The 26,545-nt window shown below is 37.6% G+C and overlaps 1 protein-coding gene across 1 annotated transcript in view; it reads right to left on the bottom strand.

Annotated features, from left to right (window-relative positions):
* Positions 1–2,800: 2,800 nt before the first annotated feature.
* LOC118737721 (dynein heavy chain 10, axonemal) overlaps positions 2,801–26,545 on the bottom strand; it is a gene marked incomplete at its 3' end in the record, with an annotated part of 103,647 nt that continues 79,902 nt past the window's right edge. The window contains 17 exon segments of the mRNA XM_036468428.1: positions 2,801–2,932; positions 3,063–3,240; positions 3,427–3,585; positions 3,655–3,797; positions 3,859–4,060; positions 8,002–8,268; positions 10,685–10,756; positions 11,244–12,704; positions 15,711–16,555; positions 16,629–16,788; positions 16,866–17,070; positions 17,122–17,264; positions 17,323–17,453; positions 17,527–17,704; positions 17,763–17,941; positions 19,138–19,243; positions 23,944–24,132. Of these exon segments, the coding sequence (XP_036324321.1) occupies positions 2,801–2,932; positions 3,063–3,240; positions 3,427–3,585; positions 3,655–3,797; positions 3,859–4,060; positions 8,002–8,268; positions 10,685–10,756; positions 11,244–12,704; positions 15,711–16,555; positions 16,629–16,788; positions 16,866–17,070; positions 17,122–17,264; positions 17,323–17,453; positions 17,527–17,704; positions 17,763–17,941; positions 19,138–19,243; positions 23,944–24,132 (4,750 nt within the window).

Raw genomic sequence — 26,545 nt, 5'->3', positions numbered from 1 at the left:
AAAAAAAAAACATATAAGGGAATAAGATAACACGGAATTAAAGGTAATGACAAATTTTAATAGTCACCGTTATTATGTACTTGCATAATACATGCTTACATATGTATGTATGTGGCTATTTACACAGAATATGCATGAAACACATTCATTTACAATTATCGAATGGTAATGGTAATCAAGTGATTTTATTCGTGCAGAGTTATTTTTTATTCAGTGCTTAATTTGTTCGGTTTCGGTTTCGATAGTGGTGCAACCGAGTATTGTATCTATAATTAGTAAAATGGTAAAATACTACGTGCAAAAGCGTATATAAAATTAAACTTTATTCTTTTGGGTGCTAATACACATGCAAAAAGTGCATAAATACATATATACATATGTATGTACATTAGGGCAGGCCAATTTTTTTGACTATGCGCGTATAGCATAGGAGGATTCCGCGTGCAATTGTAAAAAAATTTACCGAAGAAATCAAGGGTTTAAAATTAATTTGGAGTTTGCCAAATTGCGAAAATAGGTTTCGAGTAAAATGTGAAAATTTTTACTGTTTCACCCTCCGGTGGAAGTTTGAAGAAAAAGATAAGTGCAAAAATGACACTTTAAGCACTTTCTTACGACACTACATCAAAGCGCTAATGGAACCTGTTTTCGCAATTTGGCAAACTCCAAACTGAACTCAGGCCTATGTTTTCTTCGGAAAATTTGCTTAGAATTACACGCAGACTCCGTCTATGCTATACGCGCACAATCGATAAAATCTCCAATACAAATTGACCCGCCCCAATACACATAACTACACGCACATGCATATTTAAACAAATGCATATGTATGTATGTATGTATAAATACATATGTGCAACTGCGACAAAGGCAATAAAGTTAATTGTAAAACCTCAACTAATTAATTCAATTAAATTAAATTGTGAATTAAATGGAACTTCCAGCTATGCAGGCGATCAAAATAAAGTTGAATAAAAAGCATGGCGTGCAGGGTGGGATAAAATGCGATAAGGCAAAAGCGTTGCGCGTAAATTGGCAAAAAATTGTACATTGAGTGCCAACAAATAGATTATATAATCCGGTTAGCGATGTGCAACACAAATTGGCGACTGCGTTTCCCGCTGCAGCGAAAAATGTGGAAAAGGCAGACAAAAAGTGTGAGCGGGAATGTTTTTTTGGGAAAATTTTGTAATATCGGGCCCTAACCGCCAAAATAACGTAAGCGACATTTTTTTTTTTAATTTTCTTTTTGATGCAGAAATGCATCTTGATGCTCTAGGAATATTTGCGCATCAAAAAGAAAATTTTGAAAAAAATGTCGCTTACGTTATTTTGGCGGTTAGGGCTCGACATATTTTTCATCAACTTCCCGATGACCCAGAGACTTGAAACTTCACAGTTGGCTCATAACCCGAAGACAATGCAATACGAAAGGTGAATTAATCCGATAGGTGGTGCACGGGTCGAGATATTTGATATTTACTTTCCGATTTTGTTCATATTTAGGACGTATATTGATTACATGTAAAGAAATAACTCCACTTATAACTTTGTGTGCTGCCTCATCTTCAGGGTAATTTTTGATTCTCCTACTAGTTTAGAAAACCCGCATGGCGTTCAAACACCACAAATGAATTTAACTCTTTAAACAAACTTTAAAAGTATTTTCAAACTAAAATCTTTATATATCTCTTTCGTCTGAAATTGGGATACATATTTCAATTAACTGCTGAATTAAATTCAATTTGATTTTTCAATTAAGTGTCAACCCACTTAAATATAGTTTTGAAATAAAGTCTTTCCAAACCATTTCGGTTGATGCGCATACATGCATTGGGATACATATTTCAATTAATTGCTGAATTAAATTCAATTTGATTTTTCAATGAAGTGGCAAGCATCCTAAATATAGTTTTGAAATAAAGTCTTTCCAAAGAAACTCGATTGATACACATCTTTTAATAGCTCATTTCACCTATTAAATAATTAAAAATAAATTTTTAAAACCGGTTGCAACTCTTTCCAAATACTTCGAAGATATTATAGATTGCTTACTACTATTTCGCTTGATCCCCACATTTTAATAAAATTCGGATTTTAAAACAGGTGGCAACCCTGTTGATATTTTATATATTGTAAAAAATTTGCTGTACCTAAACTTTATTGACTGACTGTAGGTATTCACTGAGTTGAGCAAGTGGACTAGCACTCTGGCTACATTCTAAATGTACACATCTAAAAGAGTGTGTTTGTACAAGAATATACGCTTTCCCTTTCAAAATTTAACAAACTGTGATGAAATTCATTGACTCTGCGTAAAGCAAAAACTCTATTTAGCTTACCAAATAGAGCGTAGAGTTGTCGTAGAGTTTCCGATCTAGTTGCGATGGACTGTGTACACGGCGAAAAAATTTCGCTAAATAACTTCTGAAGAGCAGGATTTCAGTGCCCTAGTTATCCTCGAGCACGCCGCTCCTTCTAAGCTATTTTGTCAATCAAGGAGTTGTATGAAAAAAGTATAAACTAAATAAATGTTTAGTTTTGACCGGCTTGATCGGCGCAACTTTTTAGGCGCTCAAAAAATCACAAAACTTCGGTGCGTACTGTGAAAATACTATACTACAATTCCTAGTTTTACAGATGATGGGCAAATTGTTCTAAACATTATTATTCTATGAATCACGTGCGATAAATAAAAGAAATAAATAAACTCATGCTCTAGCTAAAAGATAACGACTGAGTGCAAAAAAAAATAAATAAATGCGAGTAACACATATTTTATTTTTTTTTCGAAACTCACCTGTCTGCGGTTGCAAATCGATCAAATGATTCCAGATGCTGCGCGCCGACTGTGTATAATAACCAATTTCCGCATTTGGATGCAAACCAAATACATCCGGTTTATTGACGAGCGGCAACTTATCAATGTGAGCTGAAACACACACACTCACATACATCCACATACACGCAAAGATGCAAAGATATATGAGAAATGCGATTGAACAAAATTGCTTGTTATCTTTATCTGTTACATTCGCTACTTTCCTTCGCCTGGCACTCACCTACAAAATCTTCTTTCAACACTACATCCTCCTCTGGTATGTGGTAGTCCACGTTTTCATCATGATAGAAATGGAATGGATTGAAGGTGTCAAAGAGGAAATCACCCATATATTCATCCATGTAAATGCGTGTAATGCGGCGATCGAAATCATCGATAACGCGACCGCCGTACATGACCTGCAAGTATGTCGAAATGCATTGCATCAATACATACATATGCACACAAATACGTATAAATGAGCAAATAATTTTGAGATTTTTCTACTTGTGATTTTTTCCAATCAAAATAGGTGCATAAATATTTAAAAACGCTCTCATGTATGTTTTTTGCTAACAGTATTGTATATGTAGTAGTTTACTCACCTCTCCAATCAGATATTTCAAACTGTTCCATGGCACTTTTCCAGTCTCCTCGTTGACTTTGTTTAGATACGTTGTCAATATTTCCAGACAGACATCAAAATCGGATTCATTAAAATCATAGCAGATATTCCAACCCATTTTATCATACTTCCGGCGCTCCTGTATATCATAAGTGATATATATATAGGTGATCGGGGAAATCATAAATATGTACTCGTTCAGACTCACCTGCACAACCGCATGGAAGAAGGCCAAGACGTAGACAAGTGGACGGAATGCCTTAAGTGAGCATGCTTCTAAACGTTCCTGGCGCATTTTTAAAAATGTTGAGCGCAAATTTAACTTTAAGCCATTCGGTGGCTCTGTTACAACTGTGCAGAATTCGTAGAGGGTTAATAGATACGATTTATATGTTTGTAAGATGCAACTAACCTTTTAGTGATTTCTGCAGTATGCCAATTGGAAAGGACGGTGTCGGATCAGTGGTTATCCACAAACGAAAATCTGGATGTGGTGATTCGATTTTTTCGAGATATTTCTCTAAGGAACGTACGAAGCTGATGAGTAGATGACCATTTTGCAGCATCAACCAAAAGCCTTGGCGAATTGATTTGTCAAGTAAATTGATAGCGTTCTATATAAAGTAAAGGGTATATAGTAAGACTCGCATTACATTAAACAATTTCTTAATCATTAGGCTAGGGAGGGCCAGTTACTACTGCAATTCGTCTACTTTTTTAGCTCATTAAAGCTACCTAAGTTTTTTTCGTTTCGGTGTTGTTGTTGTAGCGGCTACTAAGCCCCGCTCAGCTTGTACGTCAACGTTGTCGTCAGGCTAAGCTAAGAGGAGGCTCAGGAAGTGTGAAACTTCCCCTGGGTCTGGTTATAGGGACAGTGGCGCTAGCTGGGTGGGTGATTATTGTGGCAACTCTCCTCATGCGGAGCACTCATTGGGCGCATCAGCATTCACTCTGCTCAGGCATGAGTTTAGCCTGCTGTAGTAGCCACAACGAAGTTGCGGGCTTCTCTAGGCAGACAAAGCTCTGTCACGTCGGGTGGTTGTGTGCCCAAAACGGCATTCACAGGTCGGAGGTCTATATAACTCAAGACTGACTCCCTGTGAATGTCGTTTAAGGCCTGTCGGTATGCAGTTGGCTCCAGAAGTTGGTTAATGAACCTCTGGACTTCGTCTGTCAGTTCGTAGAGATGCCTCCTGAAGTGCCTTGGCGAGGGTTCTTCTGCAAGTAGTTGTCTATTCGGGTGCCCACTTCTGTGTTATGCTCCCTGACGGGGAGCATCTGTGCCTCGTAGTCAAGGTGGTGTTGAGGCGACATCAGGAGGCACCCTGTCGCGGTCCAGAGTGCCGTGCTCTGGCATTTCTGCAGCTTCGATCAATGCGTGCTGCTAGTCCCCGGCGACTACACGGGCGCTGCATAGTTTAGGACCGGCAGGCCAATTGCCTTGTATGTTGCCAACAAAATTTTTATGGTGCTGCCTGCTAGCGACTTGAGGACCTTGTTGCAGCTCTGTAATCGATTGCAAATTGCGGCTGTATGTACCGAGAAGGAGAGCAGTCTGTCGAAGGTAACTCTGAGGATTTTTGGGTTATTTACGGTCGGAATTGGTTCTTCGTCGACGTGAATACCCAGTTGCAGTCTAACCCCTTCTTCCAAGTGGTAAAACGGGTTGCCGAGGATTTCGTAGGGGAGAGTGTTAGGCTCCTTGTAGCGAAGAAGCAAAAAAGCACGGAGTGGTAACCGTTTACTTTCCAACACAAGTCATCCATTCCATTATCAGATCCCATTATCGAGCAGTCTTCAGTATAAGAGATGAAAGAGCGTCCCTTTGGTGGTTGAGGGAGCTTCGATATGTAAAAATTAAGCAGCAATGTGGAAGGGACACCGCCCTGATTAATTTTCCTCGGTTTGCTGGTTTTGTGTCTGGAAATGACTCGCATAACTCGCTGACCACCGTTTGAGGGCCTGTGGGTGAGAGGAATCCTCAATATCTTCTAGTAGCGTGTCGAACACCTTTGACAGTTTCAGTGCGCTTTCGGGTAACGCCACGAGTTATCTGGGTATTTATAGCGTTAAGTGCTGTGCCATTTACGAAACCAATGCTCATGCCTCGCTGGGGTCAGGTGGTTTGTGTAGTGCGGGAATAGAAGGGCCTCAAGTGTCTTTGCTACCGAGGAAGTAAGGATTCAACCTCGACTTTGCTTTCATATTTATGTTCAGATTTGTGCTCGTATTCCATCTCGTCATCGTATTCTTCCAATTTTAGTGCTGTTTTTGTTTTGTTTTGGCGTCATAACCGTCGTTGTACTCGTCGTTTCTTTGTATTCCTCTTAGTATTCGTCTTTGTATTAATTTTCGTGTTCGTATTCATCCTAGTACTCGAATTCATCTCAATATACGTGTTCGTGTTTGTCATTTTCTTCGTGTTAGTCCCTGTATTCATCTTTGTCGACATATACGAATTTGCCTTCCTATTCTATCTAGGTTGGTCTAAGTATACGCACTCAACCTCGTCTTCGTATTCACATTCATATTCGGATTCGTGCTCGTCTTCGTATTAGCGTTCATATGCGCCTTCGTATTAGTCTTTATTTGCATCTCATTGTTCTTGTTACGCTTTGTATTCGTATTGGATTACATATTCGTATTCGTCCTCCTACTCGTGTTCGTAACCTACTTCGTATTCGTGTTCGTATTAGTCGTCGTATTGGTCTTTGAATTTGTCTTCGGTTGATCTTCGTCCTCGTATTTGCGTTCATACGCGCCTTCGTATTTGTCTTCATTTTCATCTACTTATTAGTCTTCGTATTTACGTTAGTCTTTGTATTCGGATTTACTGAAAAATTCTTTCCAATGGTGTTTCCAGATGTGTCCAGTAGAAAAACTAAACTAAGGTGGATAAAATTAATGTTAGCTTATTTATTAATATATTTATTTAATCATCGTTTTGTGCTTTTCTTATTTTCTAAAAATCATTTTTTAATATATTTTGTTGGACAAAGAAACGGCAACTTTATTAACACTAGCGTTCCGGATTATTTTTGAATTTGTATATTTTCGTGAAATATCTATTTAACCTGTGATTTCTTATATTTAGCTTACAATCGCTGCACTCCATCCACTCTGATACCCAAGAAGCTACAAGGTCGTTGGGATGCCGTCAAACGTTTTAAAAAATGGTGGTAGAATGCAGACAAGTCCTTAGTATGTTAGGAAGTAAACTTACTAGATACCCACGTTGAGTGAGTGTTAGACCGCAGAGACGTACATAAATATATGCTAAATGCATGGCAGTCAAGCTTGCGAAGAAGAGAATGTAGGAACAACTCCCAGTGAAAAGACCGAAATTGACTCCTAGGAGACTGACCACCTTCCTTTGATAACGACTACGCCAACCGAAAATGGGACGAAGATTTGAGGTCATGCATCTGAAATGCCCTGACTTAATGGCTGACTGCCATCATCGTCATCCAAGCAATGCGTTTGATGCGACAAAGTTTTGCGACCAGTTCCACAGCGGCCACGTCGAAGGAGCGCAAATTCGGTGTTGGATTTCTGTGGACAAGCGTCTAGCTACAATCTGAATCATAGCGAGATTCTTCAACAAGTCGCGATGGAAGAGAAACACGAGGCATCCAAGGATATCTTCTATGAGCGCTAACTCCTTTACGAAATCAAAGTCGTGTTTGGAAATTTCAATGCCAGGGTGGGAAAGGAAGAGATATTTCCGATTTGACGGCAAAACGTGCGATAGCGGACTGAAGCTGAGTGCCTAGAATCCAAATCGATCGTGTTGTGATAGACGGCAGGCACGCTTCCATTGTTTTAGTTGTAAACTTCGAGAGCCCAACATCGACTGGGGTCACTATTTTTTTGCAACTTAAAGAAATCGAAGTAGACTTAGAATCCAGCGCTGCCTACATTATGCCGGTTTGGGGCTTCTATAAAAGGTTAGGAAGGAAAAAATTGAATTGTGGCAGTGATAGTGCCAACCATTTTACGATGAAATAAAGAAGAAATAACAAACCTTCACATTGAATTTAACATTTGAAGGAAGCTTATTTAACCTGAGCAAGCGACAGTTTTCAGGCAATAATTGACCACGTCAAAAAAATGTCGTAATTCTCAGTAAACTGCCAACTTAGCAACAATTTACAGTATTTGATTCTGGATACGTTTTTCCTTTGTATTGCCACCCACTTCCGTGCTATTAGTATTGAAACTATGTACATATATGTATTTATTATTTTTATTGCCCACTCAATGTGGTATTTATTACGACAAGTGACATGTTTCTCTATTATGTCGCTTTAAGTCTACACCTAAGAATTGACATTCGATTGAGTACCATTGTGGCGGGCAACAATAGGGATTGGCATAATATTGCCAGTATGCGAGCTATTTTCGTCACTGTCCATTGTTTGGTTTATTGTCCGGACGCTATACGGACATGCTCGTAAATAACTACAATAACAGGGGCACACAAAACCAAGACGAGCGCGCACACATACACACACTAACACTAACACACGCTTAGCAATTATTTTGGCCTACTCACCTTCTCTTGGCCTTGTCCCAGTGAGATGTGACAAAAATTGCCCATGCCTACGCCAACCAAGTCAGCCAATTTCATTAAATCATTCGTAGGATCCGATCCAGCGCTGAGTATAAAGCAAACGGGCATGTTGCAATTGGTCTGCTCGTAGATGTTGGCAAAACTAATCACTGGTGGCGTGATGTAGTACTCATCCATGGTGTCCACGATGTATTCATTTATTGCACGGAAAATTCGATCGACACGGAAGCACCGCAGGAACATTAATTTCTATGCAGGTCAGTCAGCAGCAGCAGCAGCAAGTAAACAAGCGACGAGAAGGATGTGCGAATGTGCGTTTTTGTGGCAGGAAAAGAGAGGAAGAAAATTAGACAGGAATGGATAAAAATGAAAGTAGCATTAATATGTATGTATGTGTTTATTGTTGCATTGAAAAATGTTTTTTTTAGTTATACGTAAAAGAGAATGTAGTCGAGCTATGCAGCTGCCTATTTTTAGTGATTGGGAAGTTAAATCCGTGTGTTTGACGAGCTCAAGGATTATAAGAAACGTATCTAATGGCAGCGTGTGTACTTAATGGCGATTTTATATGCCATAGCCGCAAAGTTCTGTGCGGGTAAATATGTATACATCTATATATGTGTGGGAGCGCAAATGGCTTGGAAAATTTGTAAGTTATGGCAAAATTCCAATCCAAAAATTGTTCAAGTGACTATTTATGTAAAAAAGTAAGAAAATTCTTTAGCTAAACAAACGTATACATACATATGTATAATATACATTGTATATATACACAATACGGAAACAAAGGGGAATAACTGTGGAATACGCAATTATATTTACATATGTGATAGGCTAATCACAAAAAAAATCCATCACTTCATCATTTTTACTTTTTCTAATTTCTTAGTTAAAGAAATCTTAACATTTTAACCCCTTAAACACAGGCAGAGAGCGTATTTTTGACACTTTTTCAGATATTCATCAAAAATATCGGTTAGAGGGTTAAGATGCTGCACTAAAATTTCAAGCAGTAAATTTTACAAGGAGTCACCGCGTATTAAAAAGAAAACATCCGACTAAACCTGAGGTATCTATACATGATACGATTTTCCAAACTGGTTTCAACCGTTTTTTTGAAATTTTGATTTTTGAGTGCCCAGTAAACCGAATATTTCAAATCGAATGAACCGGGTTTAACGTAGTTTATTTATGTACGGAAATCTACAAATTACACATAAAATTTACTGGAAAATTTTCCACTGCGGAAAATTACATAAAAAATAAAAGGAAAACCGAAGGAAAATCTTTCACTCCTGTTTTTGTTATAACAGCTTACTAAACTGTGCCTAAATAAATAAGTGAATCAGACTATGTTGTCTTCATTGTTCAGGAAAACGGCACATACGACGGGTTTGGCCCGAAGGTAGAGGGAGCTTATACATATATGCTGATGTAAGTGGTCACGTGAAGTGATGGTTGGTGTCACTCCTCTTTTTAAATATGGACATATGTCACTCCTAAAACAGTGACAAAAAGCCAATTTTTTTCTTGGGCTCATGTCTTGGTTCTTATAAGGTCCCTGCAAACCAAAGTTCCCGAAATCTTAACGAAATTTTTAGGAGTATCTCAATTCTGTAACGATTTTTTTACGAATCTTCAAAGAAAATTATATATAGTGGTTGACACGAACTCGTAAAGAAATTTCTGTACGAAAAATATAGAAAATTCTGAAAAAATTCTACGAGAACTCCTTGACACACAGCAGTATTATTTTCGTTGCTTTACCGATTTTCTTCATTTTTTTCTCAAAACCGAGCGAAGTGTGTACAGTTAATTTTATTTTGGAAAATGCGGCCAAAAATGGGATGGGATCTTTACGAATTCCTTAAAATTTCTCCACAAATAAGAATACTCTGAAAAAATGGTTTGCAGCGGTGTCATAGCCCCAATTGTCACTTTTGAGGCTAAAGTATATTTTTTGCAACTCTCAGCAAAAGGAATGAAAGCATATAAAAATACGCTCAAGAAATGAAAAAGAAATTTTTTGGGCAGACCCGGTCAACTTCGTCTCGCCCAAAATTATTTTTTTTATTGAAACATTTGTTCCAACGTTTTCACCAACAATTCACAATTGGCGCTGTAACCACGTAACCGATTTTGGCCGAGTTCAAAAAAGCACTCCAGCGTTTCCTGTCTGCGCTAACTGACCCCAATTGGAAATGCCAAGTGAAGACTGAGATACAACCAAAATTTGTGTTAACATTGTAACATCTTGGGACCGTCTGGAATCTAACGATTTTGAAATCAAAATAATTTAAAATCGCACACACGGAAGAACAAAAAAGATTGAACAATCATGATACTCTCTTCTTCCGCCTGTCAATTTTAGAACTGGTTCGGAACTATAGAATTTAAGACTAGTTCGGAACTATCGAAGAAGAGTTGAAGCGGGGGGCAATTGACACTTCCAAGGACATCGCCATGTTAAATTCGTCAGTTGTTTGCATGCAAAAGATATTTATCGCGAACCAGTAGAGCTAGAGATTTTCCCCACATGGTAAGCTTAACTCAAGTTATACTACTTTTGAAATGTATTCGTGTGTATGTATTTATAAATGTATGTATGTATAATATACATATGTATTTATTTGTATGCGCATTGGCTTTTGCTTAGCGAACTTACCTGGAATGGATTACATTTCATGTTGTACTCGCCCGGACATGGCATTTCTTCCGGATTCTCCAAATCAAACCACTGTATGTGTAATGTTGTTGGTTGAACATACATACACATGTACGTATGCATATCGTTGAGAAAAGTATCAAATGCGAATGCGATAAGCGGAAAGGAAATTGAGGAGGGTTCCATAGATGAAAGTGATTTCCGGAAAGCAAGCGAATGCATGGCAAACATGAGTAAGCAATGAAAATAAACTTAAAGTTAACTGTGTCGTAGAAAGTAAATGATTCAAATAAGTATTTTTTGCGTATTAGGGCCGGTTGTTGAATGTCTGGTTATCAATACTTCCCGCACGTTTTCGACATCATGCAAATAACATGTGATCGATAAAGCAGTCGTTGTATTTAACCGAAGCTTCTACCTTCGATTCGTCCTAATCAGACATTGAACAAGCGGCCCTTAGTGGGATAGGAGTCTATATCCAATATTGTATATGTTTTTTATACAAAAGCTATTTGAAAGGTAGAAGTTGATAATTTGCATTTGCTTTTTTTGGCATTACCTGCTTCCATTCCTCCGCCAGGCGCCCCAAGCTATCCGGTAGCGCGCCGAATTGCTCCGGAAAATCAGCAGCCAATTTCAACAAATCCTCCCAGTTTTTATCGGCCAACCACTTGACCGGGCAGGCACGCTCACTCTTCGTCAATGTAATGGCACCTTTTATAAAGAAATCCAATTCAGTTTGCGTCAGTTCGCCACCACTTTTTGCAAGCTTTGTCGCTATCTGGAAGGAGAAGAGCAGTTTGTGTCGTTCGAAGAAGCCTGTGCAGCCATAAATGTAGACATTCTCTGTCAAAGTCTTTATTATATTGCTCAGCCGTTTAGCGAGCACTGTATCTGGCACAGATTTGCGTAGAGAATAGCCAAATACATCCAAGTAGGCGGCAAGCGCATACTGATACATGCTATTCACGGTAGACATATCGGAGAGTGCAAAGAATAGCACTGCGCCACGAATAGCCACCGGTCTATAGCCGTTACGTAGCTTCTCAATATCCTTGCTGGTCTCTGCCGATAGTTGTAGTTGTTCGGAAACTGCAGCCGCCTTCGTTTTGGTATTCTCCAAAGTTTCAATTAGCTCAACGTTATCCAGCATATTGCCCGTGGAGGTGGCCAATTCACGTAGTAAGGAGTCCTCCAGTTGCTGCAGCAACTGCTTGTTTTCGCTTGTCTGCGCTATGAGCGACTCACGCTGTTGTTCCAAATCAGGTCGTTCGGAACGTACCACAACACTCAACAGCTGGTCTTCTAGACCCGCCTGTGTGACTGTGTAGTTAATGACCATCGCTTTGGCAAATACGGCGGGATCAAATTTAGGATTGGCAAATTTCGTAGTCAAATATAAACGAAAATTTGGATCGAAGTCTACCTCCTTGTCGCCCAGTACAATGAATTTGCGTCCACTAACCACTTGGACATCCTTGCTGAGCACATTATCGATAACCGGATCGATATAGTCGTCGACATCTTCGAACAGCACCGGGTAGCCATACATTAATGCCATTTCAAGCTGCTTCAAGAAATCACTATCGGAGAAGGAGAGAGTTTTTAGATTTTGACGTGCTTCGCGTTTCCGTATCCAGTGTAGCGCTTGCAACTGAGGATCAATGCAAAGCGGAAAACGAGAAGCGCGCACAGTTAATATGCCATTTTGTACAGAGAGTTCATCTGGTGGTAGACCCTCCGAGCTCCATGTGGAGACTTCAACGTCTGTTGTGAGACTGTCGTCGATGCGGAAGGGCGAGGGTACGGGAATCAAACGGTTTTGTACATCCTTTAGCCAGTCTCCAATAACCATGGCTGTGCGGAATTCCCAAGAAAATGCGCCAGTATAGGCGAGGAAAGAGGCACACAATAAACATTGTCCGATCATGTTGATTTTTTGTTTGCGGAAATTCTCCATATCCTCTGCCCAGCGACTGCGCTCAGAGCTCAAGCCGCTGATGAGTTTATTCGAAGCGATCTGGAATGGAAGAATGGCAGAGATTGGGAAGAAGTTAGACAGAGATAGAGCCTTATATTTAATAATAGAAATTTGATGTGTCGGCCTTGCAATTGCGGGCTCTGAAGTCGAGACTGTTTTCAAGGTATACGTGGAAAAGTAAACGTTGACGCTCGTGCTATTAAAATTCAGCGCATAAATATTTGACTAAGGTTAGTGATAGAACTACCGTTTGAAAAAAGAATTTTTTTCGAAATTTAGATTTAAAGAGTGAGATGGCAAGAATTTGTTCTATATATTGAATATAGCAGTGTGTTGTTTGTTAGCTAGGGAATATTAACCTTAACTGATTAAAAAAATGTCGATTTTTTTCAATGCAGTCAACAATTAGTCACAATTTCTTGACCGATATTCTTTCAGTCAAAAATAGCATTAAAAATTTTGATTTTATTTTTTCGATCAAAAATAAGAGTTAAATCTTTTCTAAATGATATTTATGATCAACAAATTAAAAGTCAAATAATAACCGTAATTTTTTAAAGAAATAATTACAGTTAAAATTTTACTTTTATTTTTGACCTAAAAAATTATAGTAAAATTTAAATATTATAAAATTGTAATTAGCCGATGTGTTTACATTATAGATATTAAAGAAAAATAAATATGGGAGGTCTTTATTAGAGCAACAGAAGCCAAATCAAAATTTTTAGAATTAATGTATGTCCCTCTGTATATTTGTACCTTCCTAACTCGAAAACTATTGCATGGAATTGAATTCAGAGTTCATCGCTCCGTTGCTAAAGGTCACATGTTTTAAATTTGCATTTAAAGTAAATTTCCAAGATAATGCAAATAGCACAGTATGGCTGTCAAAAGAGAGAGGTTTATGAAGGCTTACAGCAGAAAATATTTTTAAGGAAGGTTGCCATCTGTTTGAAAATTAAAATTTTATTTCATTGATTTATTGAATATTGCAATGTGGATATCGCACCAACTGAATCGGTCTGGAACTATTTTGGGGGAGGGTTCCCGAGTTAGAATACGTGAAGTTCAAAATCGCGGCAAGTGCCGATTTCAAAAACCGTAACTTTTTCGATTTTCTGCCGAAATTTTCGTTTTAAGTATAGTTTGACTAAGACTGTATATGCGTAATTTTTTAAATATCGAACCCTAACCGCCCAAATAACGTAAGCGACATTTTTTTCACAATTTTCTTCTTGAGGCAGAAATTTTCCTAAAGCATCCAGATGCATTTCTGCATCAAAAAGAAAATTTGGAAAAAAATTTCGCTTACGTTTTTGGCAGTCAGGGCTCGATATGTATGTATATACATGTATAGCCTGTGGGAATTTCGTAGTCGTCTACGACAATAGCCGCCAACTGTTGGTCCACTTAAAACGGCCAACTCTTATCTGGTTTCAAAAATTAAACATAAACAGTTATTACTTTACAGGTGTTCTTTTGTTAGTTAGTTTTTTTCATTTAATAATATAAACTTGTATTATCGTCCGGGGCCGGTACTAAATATGAGACGCCCCCCCCCCCTCCCCCCTAACCCTAGACATTTTTTATTAATTTAAACGAATTTCCAACGTTATCATCCATATTCAGGCCTTTTAAAAAATACCAAGTATTTTCGTAATATGTGGAGAATGTCCTTTTTTATTAGTTTTTCTATAAAGGCAGAATTTGTTTTGCTATACTGTTGTACGGATTAAGTGAATGCGTAAAATAGATTTTATTATTTTAGTCAAATGCCTTCCTTTAAGCTCAGATTGGCTGTATGCAATAAAATCGTCTACTGTTGATTTCTGATTTTCCCCTCGAATCTCTTTGAAGGTCGCTCTACAATTTCGAGCTCAAAATGTTTGATTAACCATGGGAAAATCATTGAGATGATAACATTTAGACAACACGTTTTGACTTCGGAACCTTTCTATGTTTCACATTAGGCCAGATTGGCGGTCGTTTTAACTAGCACGGAAATGACCTTACCACACCATGTGCATCTAGGCATGCGCTTTCGCATTTATTGGATATTATAAAAGCTATGTGAATATTAAATAATCAAATTTAACAAAATTTTATAATCTTTATCTTCCAAATAAATTTAAGGAAAAACCCGGACCGGGGGGGAAACCCCTCACCCTATAGTCGGGCCTGCACATAGATGTAATAAATATATATATAATCGACTTGTATATATGTAAATATATATAATCATTCGTCTAGAACCTTATCGAAAAGCTACCTGAAAATCGGAAAAGTTACCGTTTTTGAAATCGGCACTTGCCACGATTTTCAACTTCACGTATTTCAACTCGTGAACACTCCCCCAAAATAGTCTTATCGGAAATTCCATCGTTCCAGACCGATTCAGTTGAATCTGGTTCAAGGAAAGGACACCGTGACCAAAGAGGCTTAGGAAAGTTTACTGGCAAAAATATTTTTGAGGGGGGTTGCCACCTCTTTGAAAAATTTTATTCAATTATTAGATTGATAAAATAAAGTAAATATTACCATACGGGTATCAAACTAAAAAGGTTAAAGAAAGTTTACTGCAGAACAGATTTTTGAAGGGGGTTGCCACCTGTTGGCAAAATTTTATTCATATAGGTTAATATAACAATACTGGTGTTAAACGAACCTTCTTTCTGTGATTTTTACTGCGCCTCAAAGTTTGTCGCTGCAATCATTATGCCGCTAGAACAAAAAATTTTAAGTTTGAGCTCAGTGATGAGCTAAGTTTTGTGGCTCCGTTAGAATAGAGGGGTAAATGTGTTTTATTTTTTTACGAATGAGGCCATACGAGTTTTGGGAGGGAGTAAAAAAAAATATACTTTAAAGGCGCGGTAAAGCACGCCGGGTATATTTGCCAGTATAAAAATAAAATTTCAATTCTTAACTTTTGATCAAAAACATATCGATGAAAAATTATCGACTTTTTTGAAAAGAGCATAACAGTTAACGTCCCTGTTTAAGTTGAATAGCATACGCTTTTCATCTCTCTCTCTCTTCTTTCCTTACCAATCTACGTTCGGCCTGCCGCATCATTTCCGTCAGTGCCTTCATTTGTTTCATCGATTCCGCATAGCGGTGATTTAGCTGATCGAGCTGCCCTTCCAGCTTAACGATTTCTTGATTAAGATGATTCAGCAGCTTGATTTGTATTTCTTGCTCCTGCACCAAAAAGTCGACGCGGTCCTTTTTAGGCTTCACCTCGCGGTAAACTTCGTAGAAGGCAATCACGGCACGCACAAATTTCAAAAGTCCCGCACCTGCTATGGATATTTTATCCATGTCATCCAAATTCGAACCCTTCATGTGTGCACGACATGCATTTATCTGCTTAGCCGTTAGTGCTTCACAGTCCATTTCCATTAAACTCCTGAGGAAACTCACATCGGACATCATGCCTTTCGCAGACTTCCAATTGATCTCCTTGAGTCCCTTTAAAATAGCCACACATTCGCAAACAACTTGCACTTGCGGCGGTGGCGTAGCAAAAGAACGAATCTCAGTTATTTGCGCCTTGTCGAGATCGGCAAGCGCACGTCGCGCCTCCTCCAGTGCCGGCATAGCTTCGGCGAGCGCCTCTTCGGCATCCTCTTTTTCTATGGCGATTTGTTTACCCTTAATCTCGACTTCAATCGATTTTTCTGATGCCTCCGCTTTCTTCACGTTCGCCTTCTGTGTTGACTCTTCGATGTCCACCAACATAGCTTCGCACTCCTTCGATGCCTTGGCCACATTGGCTTTCTGCTCGCTGACGATCAAACGAAGTTCTTCGATCTGCTTGGCAGCATCATCGATCTTCGAAATGCCCTCCTTGAGGCGGTTGCGTTGCATGCTAATAAAGTTGTTGCGTTCCTCTAGAAAAAAGAACTCGCGAGAGAGTTAGTACATGGTTTGCTTTTGAATACAGAAAAGTATGTATGTAAGTACCTAGCAATCGTAAGTAGGTGTTGATGAAGTCCAGATAATGTTTCGGTGTGACATAATTGTTACGGCGCAGCTTGAGCAAATATTCGCGCGAGTACATTTGTATGGTGGTATGTACATGAACGACGTGATCTATAATAGCATCACGGTGCTCGACAGGAATCTAAAGAACAACACCGAGAAATGAAAATCAAAAGAAGAAAAAAAATCGATGTGTAGAAAATGTTAAATTTTCCATACCATCTGATGTTGCGAAAGGAAAAGCGTTGCGACGGCCGTTAAAGCTTGCTGTGGCCATGGAAATACCCAATCGATGTAAGTACTGCCAATTAGACCGGGGAAGTTTCGACATCTATTGCGAAGCGTTTCGCCGGATGGTGACATACACAGCGACACATGCAGATTTTCGGCACATGTACGCAAGAAGTATAACCAAACGGAGTCCCTAAGGCATTGCAAGAGTTAAGTGTAGTTTATGGTTTGGGTAATATCTTACTTGGAAGCCGTGTAGCCGGCTTCTTCTGCAGCTACGCGGCATGATGATACAACAGCATCCTTCTCGTCATCCGCAAAGAGTGCTGGCACTTGACCGATTGTCAGGATGTTGTTTATCAGCTCCAAGAAACCTTCTTCAACAATCTAGAAAATATATAGCTAGAGAATTCAAGTCTTTTGGTTTACTGAAAGCAAATTCTACTTGTGCGGCTGTGAAAAGGAAAACCGTCTTCTTGCGCTCAACGCCCACCATAGTGTAGAGTCGCTTAAGATCGTCACGGAATGTGGTTTCATTGTAGCCGCGCGCCACAGTTATTTCGAAAACCTCACATTCTAAATAGTATACAGAACAATAAGTAGTACATTAGAACAATTTTTCGTCTTCTCTCAGAAAATTTGTGCCCACCTGCTGCGAATGCTGATAAGCGTGTAATGCACTTCTTGCCACTGCCGCCTACGCCAATTACCATTACATGGCCGCGATGCATGCGCAAAGTGCGATGGACGCGCGTCAAATGCTCCAAACAATCTTCGAATAGCACCAGATTCATTTTGCCTCTGCGCTCTTGGTATTCTTCGAGTATCTAGCGAAAATTCAGATTGTACTTGCAGTTCAAAAACATATCAAAGAATGTTGTTTACCTCTTCGAAAAGTGCATGTACGGCACTGTAGTCTACCAAGTCCTCATAAAAACGCGGTTCAGATTCATTCATTGCATTTCGGAAATCTCCAAAGAGTAAAGGATCACGGAAAACGTAGTCGTGGAATGTTACAATCACTGGCTCCTCATCGGGATTCATTGCTAGTAGGTCTTGTTGTTCTATGAAAAGGAAAAGGAAAACACATCGAGGTAACTCCATCATCTTTAATTTTACACACATAAATAATATCAGTGAATAATTTTGCTTATTTCTGATAAGGATGGGTATGTAAATTTAAGGTAGACATTATAAAGTTAAGGCTTTATGTAAAGAAAAAAGAGTGTAACCAACGACGACAAAGAAAAACGCGAGACACTAGCACTTTTGCAGTATTTGAGAAGTTCTTTTTTTTTGTTTTTTTTTTTTACGGAAATAGGCACGTAAACTCCGCGGGTAACTATCTTGCTGTGGCCACTCACGCCTCTCTATAGAAAAAAAGTGCAGTTAGCATTATAAGGAAGGTCGGAAGTTAAAATTAAGCACCAGATGTAATAAGTGACATAGAACGTTTTGCAATATCACCGCCGATATGGGGATTACAGTTAATGTGTATCTGTTTTTCTTTTAGTAATCTCTGTATGTACATAAATATGAATGCATAACACGCGAAAACTTTTTCGTCGTATCAAATTAAAGGGCTTGGCCTATGGATGTGCAATAACTTCTTATTTTTTCAAAAAGAGTTGCCACCTGATAATTAAACTGAAATTATTCTTAAGTTAAATCAATTATTACACTGTGAGTATCGATCGAAATTGATTTCAAAAGGCTTTATTTCTTAATCATATGTGTAGAATTGGAAAAGAGGGCGAATAGGTATTGAAAATTTCCCTTCGAAATTGTATTCTTGAATTTCCAAAATTTATTTTTCAAAAAATTATACTTTAAGAAGCAATACAAACGACTTCACCTTCGAATTTCGCGCTTCTGACTTTATTGGCTTAGGAAAAAGAAAAAAAAAAATTAATTAAATGGGGCATTTTCAATGCCCATTCGTCCATGTGAAGCAGAATTTCCTCCCATTTGCTACCCATATTTTATTCTACATGGCGCGGAACTTTTAAAATAACTTTTTTCAATAATCACATCTCTGATATTTCAAAGTCTTTTCAAAAATCCTACACGTTTATAAAGAAAAGTAGTATATTGATAATTTCGTGTGTTTTAAAATATTCTGGTTTTTGTCGTACGGTGTAAGTTTTCATAGAGCGAAGTTAGTTTTTAAAATTTTCAAGACACTGTACTATATTCCTTAACTCATTTCTACTATTTAAGAAATGTCATCACGCACAAATCATTGTCGCTACTTACTTACCTTTAGCCACTGCATCTGGATCTATGAAACCGTAATCCTCCTCGAAACCCGGTGGGAATGTCTCATCCACCTCTCGTTCGATGTGCTTTCTCATTAAGTCGACATCCTAGAAGTTAGAGTAAATGATGTTGGATTTGTGACAACGAAGTGCCGAACGATGTTAACATGAAAAGAAAGCGTGTGTGTGTGCAATCTTCACTGCCAATAAGTTCGAAAGCATGTAACTAAGTTGATGTGAGTGTAATAATTTGTGGTATAAGTTGTAGTATACATGTATCGATATGTAGGTTCGTATGTTTTTTTTTGCAAGCGTTGCTGTAATTGATTACGTTGGTGCGTTGTTCGCTTTCGCCAACTGAACGCATTGTTATTCGACACTCACAGTCAGTACTGTTGGCAGTGCTCGGGAACAAAGCGCGCTGAAGCCAGATGCCAATCAATCTATGTTGTCGTTCAGGTGAAAATTACTCCTACCATTCGCAAACCGGGAGCACAGTAGGAACATTGACTGGCGCCGTGGGTATTGCTTTATTCTTGTCTCGTGTTTATTTACAAATTGTGCTTACATACATATCGATAAATGTAAATTTCTAGGTTTTGATTTTGTAAAAGCTCTGCAGGAGACAGACTACCATAGCTATGAATGTATCTGTGTATATAGAAATATATGTGTGTATGCATGTGTGCCTTCTTTGCGTCAAGTGCGTGTTACATACCCTGCAGGAATTTAGACTCACTCTAGGTTAGCCCTCAGATAGTCCGTATTTTTACCAGCACTAGTCCCTCACAATTCCCCTGCCAATGGTTTCAATTGCCATTTTTTGCACTGGCGTGTCATTGGAAAAGGATCGGTTCACTCAACACTGACCTGGACTAGTCCAGTTTTGGAGATTTTTTTCGTTGGAGTACGATTGCGTTTTGCACTTCACAGATGCTTTTTCATATTTTGGAAACCCAAAAAAATTTTTTTTTATCATTTTATAACCATATTGCCTCGGAGGGCATTTGAAAGCTAACAAATCAAGGCCAGACCAAGCGATTGGGACATTTATAGGGTGGTGTTCTTTAAATCTATTTTTTTTTATTGAATTGCAAGACAAGACCACTCTGTCACCGCCAAACTGTACTCTTCGTTTATCTCTAGACCGATGCCTTGGGACTGGTCGAAAGCTGACATTTTCGATGCAAGCAAATGTTTAATTCTGAACAGTCAAATATTAACCAGTGAAGAACAGAAAATTGGCCGCCTTATTACCGCAGGGTAGCTTTGTGTGCTCTCGTTTGCGTCTTTATTTGTTTAAGCATTCGTATTCAAATCGAATTCAAATTTTTAAATTGCAGTCAATTTAGCAGCAACGACACATCAATCAAATGTAAGCTGCCAAAGCTTCAATAATGTCTTCAACGTGTACAGATTGTTTGCGTACACCACTGGCAACAGGCGAAGCTAAAAGTGTAACGCATAGAAATGCGAAGTTCTCTGTCAGCTACACTGTAAAATGGGGGGTTTAGATGCTATACTCCTTGCACTGAAAATCCATGCAAATGGCTCATGTGGCTTTTAAAGAGAATTTCATAATACTTAATAGTAATGCATTTTTGTTTAAAATATAAATTTCCTTAGCCATAGCTGTTTGGTCAAGATTCAATGTGAATTATTTGTTTTCTGTCCTAAAATCTAAAGGGTAGCGTTATTTTAAAGCCAATTTACTACTGCGTATAAAACTACAAAGACTTAAAAACTCTTTTTAATTTTTTTTTAAGATGCTGCCAGCTGTTTAAATATTCAAAATCAACTTAATTAACGAGTTAAATAAAATATTTTACCATGTGTATCAAACGAGAAAGGTTTTTAGAAAGCTGTATTTATTTGCAATATATTTTTGACGAGCGTTGCCACCAGCTTAAGAACTTAAAATCAATTTATTTAGCAAATTATGTAAATGAAATCCTACTTATATTATAATTGTGTAGCGGTACTTGGATTAACATAAAGCACATTTTTGGAAGAGGGTAGCCAACTGCTGGAAAAGTAAATATTGTATGTTAAAATATAAGTTCAACGATGTTTTACAAGATAGATGCCAAATGAACGAAATTTATAAAAGCTTTATTATGAAAACATATTTAAGAGAATTGCCACCTATTTTAAAAATTAAAATCAATTTGATTAGTAAGCTAAATGAAGTATTACAATATGGGTGGCAAATGAATGAGGTTTAAGAGGGCATTCTTTTGAAAATATTTAGAAAAGCGTTGCCATCTTTTTAAAAGTCGCATTAAACTTAATCAGTAAGTTAAATGAAACAATACAAAATTATGCCAACTCAAACCAAAGATGTTCGGAAATGCTTCTAACAGTCAAATTATATTTAATCTGCTACTTTAGTCTAAGTGATTTTGGCCGATTTCAGCAGAGCATGCCAGTCGTTTCTTTTCTGTTCCAAATGCATACTTCAGGTTATAAAATACGTAAACGTACTGCTCGTTTCGTAATTCCGTTTGGTGACATTCGTGATCGTACTATTTCGTTCGAATGGGAAATATACTAGAAAATAACACAAATGAGAAATGACGCTCACAGGTGGCCCATTTTTTGGCCACTTCAGTAATGTTTCAGAGTAAATATTAATTAATTTTCAGTCGCTTAGCTTCAAGGGCTTCTACGATGACTGCTAATCCCCAAAAATCACTGATGGCAATAATATAAACTCCTTTTCTTGACCAGTATTGGCTATATTTCTCCTTTTTTATTTAATAACTATTTGTTTTTTTTATAAATGTCTAGCTCGTTATACATATAACACCGTGCGATAGTATATAGTAAATATAGTAAAATTGCGTTTTTAGTTTTTCATTCAGTAATTCAAAAAGGATTTAAAAAATTCAGAGAAATGTGCTTAGAGAAAAAAATATGGGTATCATATTAAAGAGGAAATTCTGCAGAGTTTAAGAAGATTAAATTTTATGATGAATAATTAATTTTATTTAATAATCTAATTTAATAATTTTAAAATTTTATCCCCGAAATTTCGCAATGTTTGTTTTTGAAAAAATTATATGTTAAGACTTATATAAACTCGATAACATCCTCGAATTTGGTCCTTTTAACTTTATCAGCTAAAAAAATTACCTATTCGTCCTTGTGAATCCAAATAAAATTTAATTATTTTAAATTCTGAAAAAATGTCTTCTTTAATTTGGTATCCATCTTTTTATTCTACATTGCACTGAATTTTTTAAATAATTTTTGGAATTCATCATATCTTTGAAATAACAATATCCTTTAAAATAAATACTGACGCCAGAGAGAAAAAATATGAACGCCTCTTTAAATAAAAACGTAGGTTTCAAACCCATTTATTTAGCAATTTTTTCGATTCAAGTTGTTGAAAAGTAATGAATATATAAATCCCGGGACCAATCTCGCTATCCTAGTATTGTTATAACGACATCCTGGGATCGTAAAAAGCGAAAAAAGTAACTTCCCTAGCCTCTACCTCTTTAATTTTGCAACACTATTGTATCCTTTTGTTCTAATCAAGGCATAAAAAACGGGTGGTAGCATTAGAGCAAAGGCATTTACGCGCATTTTGCTGTTGCTTCTGGTATCTAATAGAGTGTTTACATGAAGCGAATTAACCTGCAGCTTTTCGTTGAAAGCAACAATAACTTGGTGTAAGCGGCTCTTCTGCTAATCACTTCCAACGAAGTTGGGTGGCAGCCAAGTTTTGATGCAACTAATCGCCTCTTGTAAACAACGTACCTCGAAAGTGTCTACTTTTATAAATATCATAGTGTGCGATGTAAAAAAAACAAAAAAAAAATTAAAAATTAAAGAAGTCAATACATCTTTTGCAGGTCCCAATAACACCGGATCACAAATTAGTGTTTTTTCCAAGTATGCTACTATCCAATTCCAACTTATCGCTAGCTTAGAGTGAAAAGTTGATAAGTCCACTTTTTAAGAAAACTCAATTTTTGGTATAGGAAGCAAGGGATATTAAAAATGCATCGTTTCGAAAAGTATTAAGGTATGTACTTGTTTTTAACCGACTTGAAAAAAAGTAGGAGGTTATTAATTCGCCGGAATGTTTTTTTTCTGTATGTTACCACATAGCTTTGAACCACGTTAACTGATTTGTATTTGATCATAAAGAAATTAACGTAAACATATCGAAAACCTATCCATAGAAACAAAAAAAAATTGACTCGATTTTCAGAATCAACGAGCAATTCTAAGTCGGAATTGGAAAGTGGCATCCATGGAACATTTTTGCTGTAAACCAGTGCGTTAAGCAAACGTTCCAAAGGCTTGTTTTCAATCGTTTTTTTTTTTTTGTAAACTCACATGCACATACATGTTGTCAATTAAGAATTTTTGTGAAAAAATAAACAAGATTTAACAGTTTAAAGACCAAATAATTAAAAACAATATCCACTGCTCTACTGCTACTACCCGTTTAATATGCCTTGGTAGTAATAAAATTTGCTATGCCAAACTTTCACCTCAGCTAGCGATGTGTCAGTTCTAGACTAGTAAACTAAAACTTAACTTTTACTCTTAGGCAAGTTCATTAAAACTTTTATTGCTGTACTCATCATTTTATGCCACACTGTATGTACATATTTTTCGCCAAAAACACCATTTTATCGCAACTCTAATTGAGTGTTTAAAGTGACGGGTATACCCATGTTGCTGTGCGTTTCGTATATCTATTTATGTGCTTTTATAACACGCAAATCATAGCCTCTCTATATGTGCATGGTATGTGTAACTGTGAAGCATAAATTGAATGAACTTACATTATCCGAAATTAATCGATCGCAAATAATTCTGGAAAATTCATTACGCCAAACGCGTATCAAGTCACGCAGGTCATGAAAGTAGTTCGAATGAATCAATAGCATGCCGGCGAAGATGCGCGACAGATCCTTCAAGTTGAAGATATAATGGAATTTCGATGGTGTTGGCGGCAATTCCACAATAACAACCTATAAGTAAAAGTAGAAATTTTCAATTAAATGAAATGAAAGTAAGTATTTGCAACGCATACATACATTTGTACATGCATACATATACATAAATGTGGTTGTGCTAATGCTTAAGTGGTGTATGTGCGCACTCTGCATGCAAATGACAAAATGGGCATGCAAGAAAAGCATAAAAAAAAAAAAAAATTTAAACACCCAAAAGTATAGTACCATCAAAAAAAAAGAGAGCAAAAAGTGGCAATAATATTCAGAAATTCTTAGATTTATTTGGTGCCAACTAAGCGTGCGCATTCAAAGCTTCGCTGCCTCGCATTTACGTTTGCGGTAAATTAAATTTGTCTTCAAACGTTAAATGGCATACAAATCAAAATTATCGCAGTTTCCAATATGCATTGAAATTTGTGTGGTACAGTCATCCTGCAGTGGCATACATGCAGTGGCAAGCGGCGAAGGATATCTTGCTCCTAGTAGCTATGGTAGCCTGTCTGTATGAGTGTGTGTGTGTGTGTGATAGCCGTAGGAAGTGAAATTTAGTTGAGGAAAGAACGTAATAGTTATTCAGGCTCTCATTTATGCCGCATTTAACGCTTCATCATTCCCTTATGCAGTTAGAAAGCTACAGGAGAGCGTCGTCAAGGCAAGCGGGTAAGGTAAGCAGAGGTTGGGAGACGGTAAGTGTGAAATTCTATGACTAACGTTTCTGTTATTCAAATAATTCATTTCACCAGGCTTTTTGCTAATGCAACTAATGCAAAGGAAGCGGAGCCAACTTATGAAGAAGAAGGCTTTGTTGAGAGAGGAAGATTGTGTAGGATGTTCCCAATATCGGTTTTAAAATAGAGCTGTATACACAAATGACAGTCTCAGAGCTTAAGACTCTTGAAGAAGATTTTCGAACCATGAGTCTCTCTCCATTTCCCCTCAGGGTGATGGCAGAGATTTCTTAGCCCACTGATTACGCGGTGCCTCTCTTCCAAAAATTTCAGCAATGCTCAATATGCCTGCCCGCAAAAGACCACATGACCGCCTTGTTCGGAGGTCCACATAACGATTTCTGTAGAAGCTGTAAAGATGAGGAAAAGACGGAATTTTTCCAGCACTTCTTATGCGAGGGCCCCTCAAATCGCTCAAGTTCCGATTACAGCAAAGATAAAGGACAGAACAAGTGTGGGGGCTCTAGGTATACTGTCATTTATAGTTACAATTTCAGAAAGCAAGCAATAATCAGGGCCTTTTACAAAATGAAGAACAGTTTTAAGGCTTTCAGAAACTCGGTATCACTGCGCTGGATGCCGGGAAATTGAGCGATCGAAGGAAGGGAAGATTCATCGTCTGTACCAGAGATCTGTAGTGGGCCTAAGGCAGGACAAGCCAACGCTTATCTTCTCGATAAAAAGGAAATACAACTTTTGAAAAAAGTGCATTCTTTTGCAGTACTTTGCATTTTTTTTTCAGGGACCATGAACGCATTCCGGTTTTGGTTTAGCTCTGCATTAGAACAAAAGGTAATACGAAAGAATGTGAACAAAATTCTCGGGAACATTCTCAAGAAGAACAGAACGAGAACGAAAGTTTCGGGAATGTTTTCGTTGAGAACGAAAGTACCGAGCACATTTCAAGCAGCATCAAATCGACAGAAATTACTATGATTGATCGGTACCCGATTATTAAAAAAGCGTCCCTTAATTATAACACACCGTTGCCATTATCGGCCGCAGTAGAAAGGCTTTTTTCGTTTGCTTCATTGCTGAATACCCGCGTGGCACGCTTTCTGACAAAACTTTCGAAAAATCGCTGTTGCTGAAAGTAAACGGAGCTTTTTATTTTTAACCGACTTCCAGAAAAGGAGGAGGTTACAACATCGTCGGACTTCTTTTTTATGTATGTTACCACATAACTTTGGACCACGTAAACCGATTTCGACAATTCTTTTTGCTTCGGAAAGGTAGTGTCTCAGAGGTAGTCTCATACTAGTCATACACTTCTAACCAGCTTATTAAGCCAGCAACATTTTTACAAATTTTGGCTATTTTGCTTTCGTTTATTTAATGTTTATTATTTTTCGATAAAAGTTTACGTCATTATATAACAAACACCATATAAATCCAGATTTCAAACTTTGTGCAAAGATTATGAAAAATCTGCAAAGTTTCAGCTAAAGTTTCAACTTTTTATTCAGTTATTTTAGATTTTCTTTGGTTTAATAACCCATTAAATTCTAAGTTGCTAAAAAATCGCGTTGATTTTTAATAATTTATTTTCCGGCTGCATTACAAATTTTTTTCCATACAAAATAAATTCGAAAATTTTTTTTGTATGAAAAACAAATGCGTCATGAAGTCTGAAAAAAATTAATAAAAAACAGCACGTTTTTAAGCAACTTATTACTACCCTAGAATTTAATGTGCTATAC

This window comes from Rhagoletis pomonella, unplaced genomic scaffold (genome assembly GCF_013731165.1).
Source record: "Rhagoletis pomonella isolate Grant_MI unplaced genomic scaffold, Rhpom_1.0 Rhpom_scaffold_00004, whole genome shotgun sequence".
Taxonomy (NCBI): domain Eukaryota; kingdom Metazoa; phylum Arthropoda; class Insecta; order Diptera; family Tephritidae; genus Rhagoletis; species Rhagoletis pomonella.
This window is presented reverse-complemented; position numbering and strand designations above follow the sequence as displayed.